This window comes from Diplotaxodon limnothrissa, linkage group LG13 (assembly GCF_057381915.1).
Source record: "Diplotaxodon limnothrissa isolate DT_005_m linkage group LG13, D_limnothrissa_male_GT1.1, whole genome shotgun sequence".
Classification (NCBI taxonomy): Eukaryota; Metazoa; Chordata; class Actinopteri; order Cichliformes; family Cichlidae; genus Diplotaxodon; species Diplotaxodon limnothrissa.
The window spans coordinates 8,592,977-8,604,766 of NC_140608.1; the positions used below are offsets into that span (position 1 = coordinate 8,592,977).

The 11,790-nt window shown below is 38.6% G+C and overlaps 1 protein-coding gene across 1 annotated transcript in view; it reads left to right on the forward strand.

Annotated features, from left to right (window-relative positions):
* Nucleotides 1-11,790, forward strand: part of ryr2b (ryanodine receptor 2b (cardiac)) — an 84,840-nt gene that overhangs the window by 49,221 nt on the left and 23,829 nt on the right. The window contains exons 73-88 of the mRNA XM_085369113.1: nt 46-108; nt 2,827-2,952; nt 4,022-4,134; nt 5,010-5,106; nt 6,161-6,291; nt 7,072-7,123; nt 7,490-7,540; nt 8,354-8,453; nt 8,815-8,894; nt 9,676-9,752; nt 9,912-9,985; nt 10,214-10,294; nt 10,504-10,592; nt 10,852-10,980; nt 11,329-11,433; nt 11,687-11,768. Of these exons, the coding sequence (XP_085225239.1) occupies nt 46-108; nt 2,827-2,952; nt 4,022-4,134; nt 5,010-5,106; nt 6,161-6,291; nt 7,072-7,123; nt 7,490-7,540; nt 8,354-8,453; nt 8,815-8,894; nt 9,676-9,752; nt 9,912-9,985; nt 10,214-10,294; nt 10,504-10,592; nt 10,852-10,980; nt 11,329-11,433; nt 11,687-11,768 (1,450 nt within the window). The remainder of the gene's footprint in view (nt 1-45; nt 109-2,826; nt 2,953-4,021; nt 4,135-5,009; nt 5,107-6,160; nt 6,292-7,071; nt 7,124-7,489; nt 7,541-8,353; nt 8,454-8,814; nt 8,895-9,675; nt 9,753-9,911; nt 9,986-10,213; nt 10,295-10,503; nt 10,593-10,851; nt 10,981-11,328; nt 11,434-11,686; nt 11,769-11,790) is intronic.

The window sequence follows — 11,790 nt, forward strand, 5'->3', positions numbered from 1 at the left end:
CACTGTTTAGTATACTTAATGTGGGCAATTACATGCTTTCCACAGAAGACCGCTGAGAATGAGATCCAAGACCATATTTTCAATTGTGTTGTGCATCTTCAGAATCAGGTGGGTGGTTTCTTTAATTTATTTGACTAAGCACCATAATCTTAGATAACTATCTTTGGGTACAAAATTTGAAAAGGCTCAAATGTATGCAGCGTTGGAGAGTAACAGAATACATGTACTGCCGGATGCCGCATGTAGTCCTGATGAGCCGGCCCGGGTTCGAGTATGACCCATACTTTAATTTATTTTTTTTTTAACTCAATTTCCATCTGGGATTAAAACAGCTTTTCTGATTCTGATTGCTGGAAACCCAAAAAAACACGTGATAAGAGGCTCTAATGTAAGCGCCGTGTTAATATTGGTGGCGTCACTTACACAATGGACACAGAGCCAGCAGTGCCAGCAGCAGCCTTCAGGATCTCCACGCATTAACATGCTGTTTTTAGACTTGATGGATGGCGTTAACAACCTGATAGCTGCAAATAATCGTGTGCAGTTCCACATGATTATTAACAGACAAAAAGAAAACATATTACTGATACACTGTTCCCATTGGGGATATGTTAATTGGAAACACTACATTGCCCATAGGTGTGAATGCGGGAGTGAATGTGAGTGCAAATGGTTGTCTCTGTCTATGTGTTAGCCCTGCAACAGACTGGCGACCTGTCCAGGGTGTACCCTGCCTCTCACCCTAAGACAGCTGGGATAGGCTCCAGCGCCCCCCGCGACCCTGAAAAGGATTAACGGAAGTGAATGGATGGATGGATGGACGGATGGACTACTGATACAGAAATAGTTTTCTATATGAGATCGCTGCAAAAAGTGCAGTCTTACCTAATGTCCACCATACTGTTACTCATTTTATATTTAGATTTAAAAATCTAGTTGGTATTGGTATGGCAAGTAGCCTTCAGTAATAGTAATAAATCACACAGCAATAGTACATTCATGTAGTTATAAAAACCATGACAATATATTAAATATTCCAAAGTATTCAGAATACGTTACTCTCATTGAGTAACTTAACAGAATATAAAATACATTTTGGTCCATGTATTCTGTTATCTATAGTGGAATACATTTTAAAAGTAACCTTCCCAACACTGAATGAGCAGGCCAACAGAAGTAAGCTTTAGACAGATGACAAGACAAAACAATAAGCAGATATACACCAATCAGGCATAACACTGTCACCACTGACAGGTGAAGTGAATAACACTGATTATCTCTTCATCATGGCACCTGTTTGTGGGTGGGCTATATTATTTTGTTCTCAAAGTTGTGTTAGAAGCAGGAAAAATGGGAAAGTGTAAGGCTTTGAGCAGGTTTGACAAGGAGTGAATTGTGATGGTTAGATCACTAAGTATGAGCATCTCCGAAACTGCAGCTTTTGTGGGGTGTTTCCGGTCTGCAGTGGTCAGTGTCTATCAAGAATGATCCAAGGAAGGTAAAGTGGTGAACCAGCCATGGGCGGACAAGGCTTATTGATGCACATGTGGAATCAAGGCACATGTGGTCCAATCCAACAGACAAGCACAAGTGCTGTAAAATGTAATGCTGGTTCTGATGGAAAGATGTCAGAATACACAGTGAATTGTAACTTGTATATGGGGCTGCATAGCTGCTGACCAGTCAGGGTGTCCAAGGTCACCCCTGTCCACCGCTGAAAGGTAATGGCAGGGTGCATCTGCGTCACTTACCTGGGGAACACCTGGCACCAGGATCCACTGTTGTAGAAAGAGCGAGTTGGCTGAGGCAGTGCGTTGCTTGGGCAAGGTTCTGCTGAGGAACCTTCTGCAATCCATGTGGCTGTTACTTTGACGTGTTGCAGACTATACACACTCGTTCACAGAAACAGTATTAGCTGATGGCTGTGGCCTCTTTCAGCATGATAATGCACCCTCCCAAAAAACTGGTTCAGGAATGAGTTTAAAGTGTTGACTTGGCCTCCAAGTTCCCCAGATCTCAGTCCAATCGACCGTCTGTGTGATGTGTTGGACCAACAAGTCTGACCCATGAAGGTCCCGCATCATAACGTACTGGACTTAAAGGATCTGTTGTTAACATGTTGGAGCCAAATACCACAGGACACGTTCAGAGGTAGAGTCCATGCCTTGACGAGTCAGGGATGTTTTAGCAGCAAAAGCGGGACCAACACAATATTGGGCAGGTGGTCATAATGTTATGCCTAGTCAGTGAAGTATGTATTAGTTGTATGAATTTGTGTTTTGGACTGCCCTTAGACTGCAAATTACAAGCGTATCTTTTCTACTTTCTGAAGAAATTCATCATATTCACCGATATGCTTGAGTACAGAGTAACTTTTAATTTGTGCAACAAGTGTCTGGGAAATTAAATCAGAGAATGCTTTCATAGCCTGTAAAATCCAAAGCTGTCTTTTTATTAATCTCAGGCAGTGGCTCATTGTTCACCAGAGACATGAATGTGACATACTCGCCACACTGTACTAAATATGCATGCAGCATTTCTGTATTCATAAATCACTGATAAATGTGTTCACTCATAAGTTAGTGATGGGAAAATTCTGCTTTGTCATTATAAACAACTTTTAGAGCAGAAATTCGAGTAAATGTTTTTCCCAGCGGTCTTTGAAATCCTTTTTTCTTTTTTATAATGATTTGTGAATACAGAGTCTTTATTATTAGTCAGTATATACAAGTTCAACAACTGTTATAACTACCAGCACCTTGGAACAAAACAAATGAATGAGCTAATCTTCTTTTTTTTTTTTTCTTTTCTTTTTTTTTTTTATAGGGATCAGACAGTTTAAGACAGAAGATTCTTACAGAGCTCTCACACCAACCCGGGACCATCAGTGGTGCAGAAAAGACTGTTGACAGGATTATGGAAATAGCTCGAGTCCTTTATTATCTTGACCAGGTGAGCTTTTCCATGCTATAGAAAAAGTTGCTGATTAAGACACTGAGTAAAGGCTCCGTCCTTTCCTTAATGTAAATTTGACAAGCTGAACGCAATCTGTACTGTACAGGAGACACGGCACGAGATTGATTGACAATGGTCTACAGCCAATCAGGACGCAGAACACAATGCACTGTCAAAACAAAATATAACAGCATGCAAAATTGCACAAAAAGAAATCCGCAAAAACTGAACCGCGTTATAGCGAGGGACCACTGTACACAGACTAATATTACCTTATCCTGTTTTTTAAAAAAAACAAAGAAACGCACAAAAAACAAACAAAACCAACACTTTTAAGCTGTCTATGGTGTTGTATATCTAATGTCTATGTCATTTGTGGGATGGGGAACTTACCATAATTACGTTCTCCCTGTACACCATATTAAGATGACAGACTCAGGAATCCTCATCTTTATATGTGAATAGTTAATTCAGTAAAAGTGGAGAACTTAAATGCTTTTTTTGTTTTATAGAAAGGGAATAGAAGAAACTAATTCTTGAACAAAACCTCTCTTTTAGTAGAAAGTCTCACATTGATGTCTGGGCAGTGTTGAAGATGCAACTCTACCCGACAGTGTGTTAATGTCCATGATGAGGTTATTGAAACGTTTGCTGAGGTGTTTTCATTCTTAACTGCGTGATTGCTGTGTGACAGAGATTCAGTTATGTTTGGTGTCTTGGAACTATTTTATTTGATATATACCTCTCTGTATGTATTTGTGTATCATGACAATAAGTGGTCTTGGAGACATCTGTTTATATATCCTGCTCAGCAGATTTTTTTTCAATCCCATGATGTCACAACTCTGAGATGCAGTCACAAAATTATACAGGTGTGGTCTCTCTGCAAGCCAAACTTTAATTTTAGTATTTTGTGACCTGTTGATTGTTTTGTTGATTTCATTTATTTATATGTCTTTTAATGTTTGAATTAAACCATTTAAGCCTATACAATAGTTACTATTGCATAGTCCTTTGTACTTAGTACTGGTCACCAGGTTCATGTGCACCATGGTTTTGTGTTCAGGTGGAACACCCACTGAGAAACAAAAAACCTGCCAGACACACAGTTTTATCAAAACAGAGGAAACGTGCAGTGGTGGCCTGCCTGAGAATGACTCCACTCTATAACCTACCCAGGTAAAAAATAATAATAATAAAAAGAGATTATCTAAATACTTGGCTTTGCTTTAGTAAGTATATCAGTTGCCATATTGGTTAGGCAAATGACAAAAGGCTAAGCACCCATCCTAGTAATATTTTTTTTTTTATAGGTTTATAGTCCTCTTTTAGGTTTTCAATCTCTCTCTACAGGGTATCCTCCTTTGTATAGAAGCTCATATTCCATTACACAAGCCACAATTGACTGAAAGCTGACCAAATCTTCTCAAATACCTGTAGGACAGACACTGTCATTTTAAACCTATTCTCACTTTTCCCCAAGAGCCTCCTCACTGCAGAAAATGCTTACTTTGTTGCTTAGCTTAACAGTCCACAGATGATACTGACAGCTTGACCACTGAGTACTATCACCTGCTCATGTGGTGTTTTTATATAATTTATAAAGTGTGAGACTGCAATGTAGTAGCACGCCCACTCATTTGATAGTTGGCTACCAGGTTATCACAATCCACTTCTAGCCCTTTGACAATAAGAGTGCCACAACAGTAACAAAGTTACCAGCTTCCTGGATTGTTGCTCTGGATTTCTGTGGTTTGAGTCTCACTATCTGACAACTGTGTGAACAGCTTGTGCTCCATTGGGAGATGAAAAAATATATTGAAATTTGTTTTTGGTTATAGAATTTCTCTCTTTTGCTCTCTACGTCAGTCCCAGTTTGAAAAACATTAATAAAGCAGTGTATGATTTAAGGCAGGCCGATCTTGTGATTGTGGGTTTGTCACTTATGTTACCAGAGAAGAAATATCTTTATATTTTTTTTCCTGTGTTTCCTTCCTTCTACTTCAGAAAGATAAGTCTTCTCTTTTTGTCATCCTTTTAATTTTCGTCTCTAGGCATCGAGCTGTTAACCTGTTTCTTCAAGCCTACAATAAATCCTGGATATCTGCTGAGGAGCACAGCTTTGAAGAGACACTTGTGGAGAATTTAGCTGTGAGTGGAGAAGGTGGCCCTGCTGGCATTAGTAAAAGTTTAAAATAATGTAGAGGAAGATTGTGTAACAGGCCTATGTTCTTAAAGGGTACCAGATGAGACATGAATTGATTCAACACAGATTTATTGTTTTTAATTAAGTGAAATGTGGCTCTAAATTGATTTTGATGAACTATTCTTACATGAAGTTTTACTGCAGATTGCCTAAGGCACCAGTCAGATAGGCCAACAGACTGGTCGATGACACCTTGTTGCCAGCATTTGCTAAGGAAAAATATGGGTTCTCCAGCTGGTTGATATATGATTTCCTCAGGTTGCAAGCAGTGGCTAGTTTGAACTGTTATTAAACAGGTATATGGTGCTGCACAGCTGCTAGAAGGTTTTGGTTGCAGTGGCAGCATTTTGTACTTTGAAGTTTCACTACCACTTGGTTATTAGTTGGCGAGCGTTTGCAGACGGGTCGGGATCTTACATGCAAACTGTGAGTAGCTCTGACAATCTGCTAGCAATGGGTCTGGGGGATGCTCAAACAGAGATTGTTATGGGGTTCAGTGCCTCTAAAAACTGAACTTTTCGTGTGCATATAATTAGATATATTCTTCTTGGCATATGATGTTAGTACAGTACCTTCTGTTTTGCCAACAAAACACGTATCGTGTAAAACAAACATTTTTTGCTCAAAATCAGCTTAAGACTGTGAGGAATTTCAGGCTGCACAAAAATCCCACCTACACTGTTGTACTGAATCGAAATTAAACACTAATACTATTGTACAATATTTTTACACTCACTAAACTGCCCACTTTCTGGCATAAAAAGTAGGTGGGATGTGACATTGTGCACTCATTATTGTGTTGCCATCTTATCACTTTAAACATTTGTTTTATTAAAAAAAAATGTAATCCATTAAGACCTTTTGCTTTCATATGTCTTTTTAGTAGAATTTCCAAATAAATAACAAAGCAGCCAGGTGTAAACCTCAGTCTGCTGTGCACAGCCAGGCTGTGAGATTAAGAGATGTTAGTTCCTTTATTCTTTTATTTCTGGCTTGCAGAAGAGGGGAGTAATGGAACTGTATGTAGGTGGAAGAGGGGAAGAAAAGGATGTGAAGGAAGGTGCCAAACCAATCGATCCTCTCCTACAACTCATTACACTCTTCAGTCGAAGCGCCCTGACAGAAAGCAGGTGTGTGTGCTTATCATAAAAGAATCACTTGCAATAACATTTCCAGTCAGCACAACTATTATTAGTCAAACTCATCAGCCAGAAAGCCAACATTGAATTGACCAGAAGCATGATATTTTTGTCCAACATCTGTGGCCACTGATCTCTGAAAGCTTGGAATGTGGAATATGTTTCTGCTTTTTCCAGGGCTTTAATTTTTGCATAAATGCGTTCTGCTTGATGTTGCAAATAATGTGTATCTTTTACATCAATACATTTTAAGCTGCAGTTTCAGTGGAATATTCAAAGCATATATTTTTTGCCACAGATGTTGTGAATGGGGGGAAAAAACCTTTCTTGTTGCAAGCAGTGGTTAAAATTCTTGTTGAAAAGTAACTGAAATAAGTATTCCTATAATGTCATAAATGCTCTTTTTCTTAATGTGTGATCTTATCCACCAGTACAATTAAGATATATTTCTGATATTCCTGCAGAAACTCATAACATGAACATAAATGAACACTTTGGCATCATGTCTTTGCAAAAAACCTTGGTGGAGGAGCATTCCCATTTGTAAAGTCACTGCAGAGATTTAATCAGATTAGTTAGTATCCAGGTGTTGTCTGTTAAGGTCAATAAACATGTTCAATGCCACTGGGTAGACTTGGGCATTAACTGTGTCCGCATAAGGTGTTTAAAGGTAGTAGTGCCTTCAACAGTGTAAGGGGTTTTGAATGAACTTGAACTTGTGCATACTTTGATACACACTAATCATGTCTCATTTGTTTCCTTTGTTCACAGTAAGGATGGAATTGACAGTCTCTATAAGCCCTACGCTGCTATTATGGCCAAGGTAATAGAACACTCATTAGTAGTGTCCAAATCTCTGTTCATGTCTTGAAGTCCTTTACAAAAGCATGCAGTGTAACTGCCTGTAACGTTACATATATGACATTGTACTATCATAGTATTTTGAATTTTCTTCTTGAACAACATTCGCCAGCTCCTAAAATTATAGCAATAAATTAGAGAGAAACAAAATGCACAATGTGGCTTTTAATTACTTTCATTCTTTTGTTTTTTGGTGAATAGCGCATGCAACACATATCAAAGCAAGGTGCTGTGAATTTATGAACTAGGTGTTTCTTTTGTATCCACTTACTTGTATTTTCTACATCTTTTCACATCACCACCCTGCTTTATGCGTTTGCTTTTCAAGAGTTGTAGCAGAGAGGGCGAAGAGAAAGAGCAGGAGGTGGAAAGCTTTGAAGTAAGCGACTTGTGTTTAATATCCCTTGCTTAGAATTTTTGTTAGAGGCTTAACTTGTTAGTGTTAGGTGTCGGCTGTGTGCAGACAGGAATAGGACCCAAGGTGCAGACTCCGGAGACAGAACTTAAACCAAAACAGCTTTAATGCTGAACTCAAACATAACATAACTGGGGAAAAAGGTCAAAAATAAACTAACACCGGCGGATTGACAAAACACACAGCAAAATAAACGGTAGATCGCGACACGGACACAGAAACACAGGGCTTAAATACACAGAGGGAGCAATCAGGGAATGGGTAACAGGAGGGAAACACAGCTGGGGCAAATCAGGCCTAACGAGACAAGGGGAAGCAAAACCAGACACATTAACATCAGACATGGACTTTCAAAGTAAAACAGGAAACACATAACACAGACTGAACAAAGACACAGACTCATATGCAGGCACTACAAAGGGAACAGAGACGTGGGAACAGGGCAGACACAAACACTGACTGAACACGGGGATATAGGAACTTAGGATACACATAGACGCGAACTAGACAAGGGGATGCAGGTGATAGGGGAGACAGAGCAACTAAAGAAGACAGAGACCTAAGCCATAAGACAGAACTTAAAGAAACCAAAAACTAGACAGTATAAATAATATCGTAAACTCAAAAACCCTGGGTCGACGACCCAGGCATCCTAACAGTTAGTTTTTACAATTTCTATTGTGAACAGTGTTATAGATTATTAATAGTCAACATTATGTTAAATTCAATTTGATAAAATGGTGTATAAAAACATGAATTATCTTTTCATTGCCTCAGGAGAAGGAGATGGAGAAACAGAAGTTGCTGTACCAGCAAGCCAGGTTACATTGTCGTGGAGCTTCTGAGATGGTCCTGCAAACTATCAGCGCCAGCAAAGGTAGGAAAGACATTCAAATATTAGAAAATATTTTAATGTAATAGAAAAATATATTAAAATCATAGAAATTTAAATATTAAGATTAATCTTTTGCTTTCTAATTTATTATGTTGTTGCTTTAGATGTGCCAGCAGTAAGTCAGAGTATTTGTGTTAGCTGAATACTCGGCAAAGATTCCCACATGCAGGGAACTGAGAAAGTAATCTTTTTCTTTCTGATTGATTTAGTGCTCATTTTCTTGAGACTGACGTGAAGAGAGTAGATGCTTAGTGTGTTTCACTCCTTTCTTCAAATGTGCATCATGCAGTGTTATTCTTTGGAGTCAGTACCATGCTTTTTCTTTTCTTTTGATTAATTTCAGGTGCCATAGGCTCCATGATTGCCCCTACACTGAAGTTAGGCATTGCTATTCTCAATGGAGGAAATGCCACTGTTCAGCAGGTACAGTAATTTCATTGCTTTCCCCCTGAAACTATTTACATGGGGTTTTTTTTCTTGGCATTCACAAAATAGATCTGATATATACCTTCTGTGACATTCGCTATTTCTTCATTTTAAATAGGAGTTCAGGTTTTTATATAATAAAACAAATGATTACCATGGATTGAATAACTTAGGGAAGAAACTGTTTTATCAAAGATCTCAGTTTAAAGTAAACGAGTATCTAATGATACACCAGTCAGCCAAAACACTGTGACCTGTTGGTCCTCTGTGTCTGCCCTGCTGGATGTGTGATCTCTGACGGTGCCTTTTAATATGTGACCAGAAGGCAACAGATCCTGCAAGTTGTATGCATTCCCAGTGCTGACCATGGGCACCTTGAAAGCCTTTCCATTTCAGAGATCTAATCATGGTGATTTGGTTCCTGACAAGCTGGGGCAGGCCTTTACATCTACATACTTCTCCTGCATCCACCAATATGAACTATGAGTGTTTACCCGAGCTTACATTATACATATATATCTGTGAGTGGTCCTAATTTTTTTGCCTGTTTGTGCAAATTAAAATGATTTTTTTTGGTCTCACTGCAGGACGTTAAATAGGTCTACAATAATGTTTAAACTAAGTGCCCTCGTGTCATTATTTGTCCTTATTAGAACATAGCCTTTTCAAATTTTGTCATCTTACTGCAGCAATGCTCACAGTAATAAATCTAATTATCCCTGTTTCAAATCAGATCGTCCATTTATCAGACCTTGTCTTTGATGCTTTTGTCTGATAGAAAATGCTGGATTATCTAAAAGAGAAGCGAGATGTGGGCTTCTTTCAGAGCATGGCTGGGCTCATGCAGTCATGCAGGTGAGTAAATGTAGAAAAATTAGATATCAAGTCAAATGTTATAAAGGCTGGCAGGTTTCAAATACTGATTGATTTAATTTAAAATAAAAAAGGCAAGAGTACAAGTGCTTTACTTGTGCTCTTTTTCTGTGTGGTTGTGCCTGCTTTTCTTCTGTTCAGTGTTTTGGATCTGAATGCCTTTGAGAGGCAGAACAAAGCAGAGGGATTAGGCATGGCCACGGACGAGAGCTCAGGTACTGTATTCAAATAGGCAAAAAAAAATCTATTACTATTAATCCATGTCACAGCAGAAGAGCCAGCTGTGAGATCGATGGCCTTGAACATACTCTGAATTTACAGTCAAAAGTGGCCTAATTTTCTGTTCTCTTCATTCTTTGAACATTCTCTTACTCGGTTTATGAACCTTAGACCTCTGCTTTTTTTTTTTTCCCCTCACCTTTTTCTGTCCATCTTTTTCCCAGGAGAAAAGGTGATGCCTGACAAAGACCTAACCTGTGACCTGTTCCGTTTCCTTCAGCTGCTCTGTGAAGGACACAACTCAGGTTAATTGCTTTCTGCTGTATCCAGTTACATTCTGTCAAAGAGTTCACAAAAATATATTGATATATTGAAGAAACATAGATGGAAATTACTGTAGTTTAACAGCGACTTATAACAGCTGTGTACTACATATATATTGTCCAATCCTAATGTATGCAAAGCTCACTTTTAACAATTTGTCCACTTTAATAATATTTTGCTTATGTGTTAGATTTCCAGAATTACTTGAGAACACAAACAGGCAACAACACCACTGTCAACATCATTATATCCACTGTAGACTATTTACTAAGGATACAGGTAGGCACGCTGTGATGAGTTTTCATTTGTAATGCTGTGTATTGGTGTTTCATTTAAGGCACATTTGTGGAGCCTAATGTTTTAGTGATTGATTGATTTAATTTCAAGTAGATGTGTCCAAAGATAAGGCAAAGTTAAATTAGCTGGAGTGCAATAGTAGAATTGGATTTGTTCTTTGTCTTTTTCAATAGTTTTGTCTCTAAAAGAACGTTTTAGTTGTGCTCATGAAATACAAACATTTTCCTCTGCTACACTGTAGGAGTCCATCAGTGACTTCTACTGGTACTACTCAGGTAAGGATGCGATTGATGCACAAGGTCAACACAACTTCTCCAAGGCCATTGAAGTGGCCAAACAGGTCTTCAACACTCTCACTGAGTACATACAGGTAAGTCTGTTTCCATTACATTCCATAGTGATTTTATTGCCCAGCTCTGTAGCCTTCATTAAACTTGAACTTGTTCCACAATGTAGTCTTTAAAATGTTTAATTAAGGATCCCAGCAGTCTGTTAATTTGGGGTTGTATATTTCAAATTCTTGTCATGCTGCAGAATTAATTTAGGACCAATCAAACTGCTTCGTAATAGCACTCTGTGATGGGTAAGATGTAAAGTGTCTAAATCTAGACACTCTACATAAATCCACAAGCCGGGGGCTTCTGCAAAGAGCTGTCTATTTCTCTATAAGTTCACTTTGCTTTTACTAGCAGCTCATATTATCAGAGTGTGCATGCAGGGTCCGTGTACTGGGAACCAGCAGAGTCTAGCTCATAGCCGTCTTTGGGACGCTGTTGTGGGATTCCTCCATGTCTTTGCGCACCTGCAGATGAAGCTCTCTCAGGTACAGTGTATTAATCCACTCACAGTGACCATGCATGTTTCCATTTAAAATTCAGAAGACATAAAATTGACAATGCTCTAGGTGATCATGTACTGCAGGGTTTCTACCCCCGCAGTCATCATTTTTAGTTCAGATTTATTTTTAATATAAAACTGTCCTCTGATAATGTGCCCACTCGTGCACAGTGTAATATGTGAAATCAGTAGTACAACTTATGAAAATTTAACTATGAATATATTTTCTGCACATACAGGATTCAAGGCAAATAGAGCTTCTAAAGGAGCTCATGGATTTACAGAAAGATATGGTTGTGTTTTTGCTTTCCATGTTAGAAGGTAAATATCTTCTGTTGTTTTG